The 6928-nt window shown below is 68.2% G+C and overlaps 3 protein-coding genes across 3 annotated transcripts in view; all 3 read right to left on the bottom strand.

Moving 5' to 3' along the window:
* Positions 1-250: 250 nt before the first annotated feature.
* Positions 251-2238, bottom strand: MNEG_6926 (hypothetical protein; the record flags this gene model as incomplete). Its single annotated transcript, XM_014044597.1, has 2 exons — positions 251-282; positions 414-2238. The coding sequence occupies 2 exons, from the start codon at positions 2236-2238 to the stop codon at positions 251-253; spliced, it is 1857 nt and encodes a 618-aa protein (XP_013900051.1).
* Positions 2239-3394: 1156 nt separating this feature from the next.
* MNEG_6927 (hypothetical protein) lies at positions 3395-4120 on the bottom strand (the record flags this gene model as incomplete). Its single annotated transcript, XM_014044598.1, has 1 exon — positions 3395-4120. The coding sequence occupies one exon, from the start codon at positions 4118-4120 to the stop codon at positions 3395-3397; it is 726 nt and encodes a 241-aa protein (XP_013900052.1).
* A 1616-nt stretch (positions 4121-5736) lies between these two features.
* MNEG_6928 (hypothetical protein) overlaps positions 5737-6928 on the bottom strand; it is a gene marked incomplete at both ends in the record, with an annotated part of 4231 nt that continues 3039 nt past the window's right edge. The window contains 3 exons of the mRNA XM_014044599.1: positions 5737-5773; positions 5999-6139; positions 6424-6535. Of these exons, the coding sequence (XP_013900053.1) occupies positions 5737-5773; positions 5999-6139; positions 6424-6535 (290 nt within the window). The remainder of the gene's footprint in view (positions 5774-5998; positions 6140-6423; positions 6536-6928) is intronic.

Here is a 6928-nt window from a genome sequence, read left to right on the forward strand (position 1 = left end):
GCCCCGCCCCGCCCCGCCCCGGCCCCCCTTTGCCGCGCCTCTCCACCTGCAGCGCGTGCTCCCTGAGCGGCATGTCGGGCTCCAGCCCCTCCGCCGTCGGCGCCAGGCCGGCCTCGTACTCGCGGACGCCCTGCAGCGTGTCCAGCGCCTCCCAGACCGACAGCTCAGCAACCTCCAGCTCAGCAAACTCCTGCGCCTGGCGCTTAGTGTACTCTGCAAATTGGTTCGAAGGCAGCAGCAGGGTGTCATATCAGGACATGATGCTGGTTTGGAGTTTGGTGGCTGTGTTGCAGGCGAGCATCACGGAGCAAGCAGCGCAGCAGGCTGAGCGGGCGGGCGGCGACGGCAGCGGTGCCGATGGGCGGCCCGCGGGCGGGGACGCGCGTGCCGCAGGTTTGTGCCGCGCCGCTCACCGAGCGTCTGGCGGGCGCGGTTGAGGCGCACAAACAGCTCCAGCGCGGCGTCGCCCGCGTTCTGGCGGGAGTAGTACCCCGACCCGCAGCTGTTGCCGCTCTGCTGGCGCGCCTTGCCCAGCCGCGGCCCGCCCGCGCCGCTGCTGGCGCTGCCGCTCCCGCTGCCGCTCGCGCTGCCGCTGCCGCCCGGCGACTCGTCGCCGGACCGCCGCTCGCTGCCGCTGCTGCTGGTGTTGCGGCCGCGCAGCGCGGCGGCGGCGGCGCCGCCGCCGCCGAGGCGCTCCCCGCAGCTGCCCCGGCCGCCCGCGCTGCCGGGCTCGCTCTCCGTGCTGCTGCGCTGGCCCGGGCGCTCCGCGACAGCCTCAGGGCTCAGGGCGCCTCCGGGCACGTATATCTCCTGCGGCCCCCCTGCGCCGCCGGCAGACGCGTCGAGCACAACGTCCAAGCCCCCCAGCGCCGCAAGCTGCCCCGGCGCCCCGCCCGCGCCCGCGCCCGCGCCGCCGCAGCCAGCCGCGGCCTCGCCGTCCGAGGCGGCGGCCGCGATGGCGTCCTCGAGCTTCGCGCGCCACGGCATCGACTGCTCGATGGAGCTGCGGCGCCGCCCCGTTGAGTTGGCGCCGGACGCCTTGCCCGCGGCGCGCTGCTGCGCGGAGCGGCGCGCAAAATCCCAGCCGTCGCCGGCGGCGGCGGCGCCGCCAGCGTCGGGCATCGTTGGCGCCGCCGCGCTTGGTACAGAGTTTGCGGCACGGCAAGGCTGCTCAGAGGCGGAAGGGCGGCCGAAGATCGCGGGCACGGGCTGCGGGCCGCCGGCTGCGGGAGCGGCAAAGGCCTGCATGGCCGGGGCGAAGTGCGCGCCGCCACAGGCGCCGGCGCGCCCCCGCCCGCCGCCCGCCTGGCCCCAGCCGCCGCCCATGGCTCCCATCCCCGCGCCGCCGCCAAACGCCGCGGCGGCAGCAAAGGCCTGTGGCGCGTTGCTGCCCCCCAGGCCCCAGCTTGGCAGGGCCTGCTCCTGACCAATGGAAGCTGTGCAGGCGCTCTTGCCCACGGCTGGACTGCCGCTTCGCCGCGCCCCCGCATCGAGAGCAACGCAAGTTACCGGGGCAGCCGCGGCGGCAGAGGGCGCCGCCGAGCAGCGCACCGGACGCAGAGAGGTCACAGTCATGCCCCAGCCCGTGCCGGCGGCGCCGAACTCGCTCAGCGCGGGCGCGCGGGCAGGCCCCGCGGGCGAAATCAGCGGCGGTGGCGTGCATGCACGGGATGTTACCACAGAGGAGGTGATCACCAACTGTTCCCCGCTGCCCCCGGCGACGGTGTCCGAGCGCGGGCGGCCCGCGTCCGGCTGCGCAGGCGGCGCCCTGCTGCCTGGCGCGCCTTCGTCGCCACAATCGAGCGCATGACTTGCGAAACCGGCTGCCATGCCAATCGTCTGCACATGGCTCACGCCGCCGCTGGACGGCTGCTGCCGCTGCTGCTGCCCGCTAGCAACCAGCTGCTGCAGCGCAGGCTGGGACGCGGAGGAGCGCGCCAGGTCAGACTCCAGGCTGACGAGGCTGTTGCTGCTGCTGCCGTGGTCGCTGAGCACCGCTGGCAGGGTGGCCAGCCAGCCCCCCAGCTGCGGCGGCAAGCGACCCGCCAGCGCCGCGGCCGCCACGGCGTGCGCCTGCCCTTGTATGTGTGCGCCGCCGACGAGGTCGTCCCCGCTGCCGCTGCTCCCGCTGACGCGGCCCTGCGGCGCAAACCACGCTGTGACGTCAGCCAGCTGGCCGCCGCCGCCGTCGGCGCAGCACGCCCCGGCAAGGCTCTGGTCGCTGCGGGTCCGTTTCATGGGATAGCTGGGTTCCAGCGCCGCGTTCTCGCTGCGACGCAGACGTGGCGGTGCAGGCGAGGTGCCAATGCATCAGTGGGGCACATCAGTTGGGTTTGACATGAAAGCGTCTGGGGCGCGGTCGCGCGGCGGTCTGCTGCGACGGCGCCTTCGTTCCAGCTCTATCCTGAAAAACAGCACGCCTGCAAATGCAAGGCTGCCAAGTCTTCCAGACGTCGAGAGCGCGGACCCGTCCCAGACCCACCTCGTCCGCCGGCTCCCTGGGTGAGGCTCTCTGACTGTATCTAGGTCATTGCACGAAAGAGGTGTTGCATTGCTTCATGAGTGCTGCCCGTGCTTGCCTTCCCCTCAAAGTGGCCCCTGTCCAGGGTACTCGCCGCAACTCGACCTGGACCCCCTCTTTGTGACCCTCACCTGGTGAGCCCAGTTTAAGTAGGTCATTCGTCGATAGCGAGCGAGCACCAGCTCGCTGTGGTGGACGGAGCCACATCAGACTGTGTTCCTGGACAGACCCAACGAGCGCAACTGCCTATATTAGAAGCTGGAGTGCGTCTGTGGAGGTTCCATGGGCCCTGGTAGGCTGAGCAGATCGCTGTTGATCGATAAAGTCCGCGCAGCTGATTTTTGTGTGCTGCGTATGTGAATGTGTGGTGTTCTGGATTGCTAGCTGGACTAGATATGCTTCGTCTGGAGGGCTCCAGCACAAAAGGTTGCACCCCCCCAATCGCCCGCCAAGTCGCCTGCCAAGTGTTCTCAAGTGTCACACGTCGATCCCTCGATGCAGCGCAATGCACCTATTGCCGGGCCAGGCAACACCATGTGCACAACCCCCAGTAGTTTGATGTGCCGACATCACATGCATAAGCTGTGGTTGCCGGCGCACCAGCAGTGGCCGGTGAATTGCATGCGTGCACGCGGTTGCGACGCCTCTAGGTCGCCCCTTGTGCAGGGACACCAGGCTGGTGATAGGCTAGTCCTTGTCCAGGCACGCTTGCGATTGCAATTAGGTACTGTATGGACAGAGCGACAACATATGCTTGTAACATGTGTGCATGACAGAGTTGCGTTGCACCGCATGCGCACATCGGTGAGCCCCGGCAAGCGCCGCGCGTATTGCACCTGCGCACACGCGAAGTCCGGCGCAACGGCCGTCACGTCACACGTACACAGACCCCGCCCCCCGCGCGCGCCCCAACCAGTGCTCCACGCCCGCCCGCGCCGCCGCGACGCGCCCGGCGTCGCGCAGCGCGCCGGCCAGCGCCGGCGCGGCCGCTGCGGGCGCCTCCGATAGCAGCGCGGCCGCCGCGCCCGCCAGGTGTGGCAGGCTGTCTGGCAGCAGCGCGGGCACCTGCTCCACCGACACCAGCAGCACCCCTGCGAGCCCCCGCAGCTCGCAGGCAGTCAGCAGCGCCGCCGGCAGGCCGGCCACGATGCTGCCGCTCGGGAGCGGCGGCGGGGCGGCCGCCCGCTGCGCGAGGGCGGCCGGCCCCTGCTGCTGCCGCCGAGCTGTCGTCTGCAGGGTGAATGAGAGGAACTCTTGGGATGCGTCCCCTGCGCCCCGGTAGTGCTCGGGCCGCACTGCCCCCAGGATCACCACCGCCGCCGGCGCGACCGCCCGCAGCAGCGCCCGCGCCCACGCGCCCGCGCGCTCGGCGGGCACGTCCTCGCGGCAGCACACCGCGAGCGCCGCGCCCGGCGCGCCGGTAGGCGCGAGGACGGCGCTGGCGCGGTGGCGGGGGCGCGAGGAGGCGCTGCCGCCGTAGATCACGTCCAGGTCAGCGCCGGGCGCAGCACCGCCGCCATCGGGTGCGGATGGGGGTATCGATCCCACCTCCTGCTTGGTGCGGAAGTAGTATACAACAGCATGTGTGCGCGCGTGCATGGTTTATTTGCATGCGCATACATTGTGTGGGTGTGCGCAAGTGTGTGTGCTGTTATGCAGGGTTGGGTGAACGGGTGGGGGTTTTGTGTGCCTGTGAGGGGGGGAACGTGCTCAGGTTGGTGCAGGGGCCAGAGGCCGTAGGCATGGGTGTGGCCGTGCACGTGTGTCAATGAGAGTGCCCACAGCCTTGCTCGCCAGCGCTGCTCGCAAGCCGGGCCCGACTGAGGCGGCTGAGCGGAGCGGGCGCGGACCGCGGCTGCCATTGCCCCGTCCCGCCGGCGTCCCCGACCTTGATAGAAGAGAAGCAGTGGTCAACCAGTGCGCACGCCGCCTCGTTGGTCGCAACAACCTGCAGAGGCGGCGGCAGTTCAGACAACAGCCGCGGGTCAGGCATGGCATGCTGTCAAGAGCGTCATCGTGTGTGTGCGTGGGGGGGATAGAGGGGATGGTTGCCCTGCCACGGCGGCAGAGGCCGATGGCCACGACTAAAACAGGGGCTGTAGGGAAGGCGAGCAGAAGGTGAGGCTGCGCGCGACGCGCTTCTGAAGCTGCCGAGACTCACTAGGAGCTCGGTGTGCAGTGTGCCATCGACCAGTGGGACGCCTTGCGCCCACTGCGGCGGCATGGAGAGAGAAAGAGAGAGTGGGATGAGGTGAGCGCGCGACATGTTTTCGGGCGCTCTTCGCCTGCTGCAATCGATCAAGCACACAGAAAATGTGCATGGTGTCTTCCGTCGCATGTGCCCACCGTCACATCAGGCTCCTGCAGGTGTGCTGCTGCTGTGCTCTGCGCCTGCTCTTCCTCCTCCTGCTGCAACGCCCGCGTCGGCCAGTGCGCTGCGAGGCGGCAGGGGGCGATCCATGTAAAGGCCATCAGGGCGCCCGGAGATGGGCGCGGTGCTCGCGACACAACAATTACTTACCTTCACTGTACTCAAAGATGTCCATGAGGCCGCTGCCGATGTTCTGATCTGATGCCGATCTCGCGACTTTACGCGGTACCCAAGCTCAAGTGAAAGATGATCGATATGGTTGCTGATACCAGATCCCCCTTTGCATGTTTACCACAACGCATGCGGGCGGCAGTATTTGCGAATTGCAGAGCAGCCACCAGAAAGGGGCTCCAACCCGGACAGCACGAGTGGGCAAGGATACGGCGGATGCAGGTTTGGATGCAAAATGGGGCTCTGCACTGCCTCAATCTTTAATCTGCTAACTGGGACTGTGAAGTGGCAGTATACACCAGTACATGCATAGCAGTACATGTGACCTGGTCTGCCAGTCCTCAACTGATGATCACGATATGACTCAGTCAGGGGACCTGGCCACTCCCGCACCCCTGGCCCCCGAAGATAGCACGCTTGCGCTTTTACAAGCGGGCTGCCAGCGGCGCGTGAGGCAGCTGCCGGCCAGGCGGCCCAAGGCGGGCGTGCCCGGCCGTCGCACGAAAAATCGGGCGCCCTCTCAACCTCTACTCCAACCAAATCCAGGGCGGGGGCAATTGCCCCCACCACGCCTCTGCACATGCAGAGGAACCCGAGCCGGCGCACTTTCTGCGCCCTTGCATCCTCTGCGAGCCGCCCGGCCGGCTCGTCCCTGCCCAGAACCGCGCAGGTCTTAGGCCCTGAGGGCCGACAGGATCTTGTCGTCCACACTGCAGGGCGCAACGCAGCAGCGGCGGCCACGCCGTGCTCAGTGGCAAGGTTTCAAGGCAGACGAGCAGGGAGCAGAGAGCCAAGCACACGGCTCAACCAAAAGGGGCCGGAGCAGGCGGGGCACGTCGCAATCCCGGGGCATGCCAGTGCTGCAAAGCAGGGCGGCCCCCACTTCGTCAGACCAGGTGATGGCGTCATGCCGCAGCGACCGACCCCGGCCCCACCTGAAGTCGATGTCCTTGTTCTGGCGGCCCGACGCCTTGTAGGCCGCCACCAGGTCGGCGGCGTCGGCCAGGAAGTCGTGCCGCGGCTTCCAGCCCAGCTCGCGCTTGGCCTTCTCGGCGCTCGCGAAGAAGTGGACAGTCCTGGGGGCAGGCGTGTATCATGGGGCGTTTGGGGCCGGGAAAATTGTTTTGGGCGGATGAGGGCCGGCTGACGGGGAGAGGCGGTCGTCAGCAGAGGCGGGCGAGGGTGCTCAACCACAAAAGCGGGGAGACGCGACCAGTTGCTGCGTGGCAAGCCGTGTGGAGCGCAACGGCGCGGCCGGGGTCTATGTGCGTGCGTACGTGCGAGTGTGCATGTGTGTGGGTGTGCGTGCGCACGCACGCACGCACGCACGCACACCGACACATGTGCGGGGCGCCCATACCTGAAGGGGAAGCCCTCCGCCTTGCCGCTCTTGCCGGTGCCGACCTTCTCTGGGCTGTAGAGCACCACCTTGGGCTCCTTGCCCAGCGCCTTGCCCACAGCCTTGACGATGCCTTTGGGGTGGGGAGGGGCCGGGGCAGAGACGTGAGTGCGCGCATGCACGCGCGTTTGGGTGAGCGGCTGGGTGCGAACGTGCACGTGCATGTGTGTGTGGTGTATGTGTGTGTGCGTGTGCGGGTGTGGGGGCGCGCGCGTGAACATGTGAAAGAGAGAGTGTCTTTGTGTGAGCACGAATGTGTGAATTTGGCGTACATCGCAGTACCTTAACTACACTGCCAGCATCGATTCACTGGCGCGACATTCCGGATCACCCACAGAGCGTGTTCGGCGAGCAGTTGCAGGCCTTGACATGCACCCCCACCAGTTCTTTCGCGCCGCGCTTTGCGACCCCTGAGCGCCAGCCACCGCTTAAGCGCGCGCGCCGCAGCCGCCTCTCTGTTCCCCTG

Source organism: Monoraphidium neglectum (genome assembly GCF_000611645.1).
Source record: "Monoraphidium neglectum strain SAG 48.87 unplaced genomic scaffold scaffold01178, whole genome shotgun sequence".
Classification (NCBI taxonomy): domain Eukaryota; kingdom Viridiplantae; phylum Chlorophyta; class Chlorophyceae; order Sphaeropleales; family Selenastraceae; genus Monoraphidium; species Monoraphidium neglectum.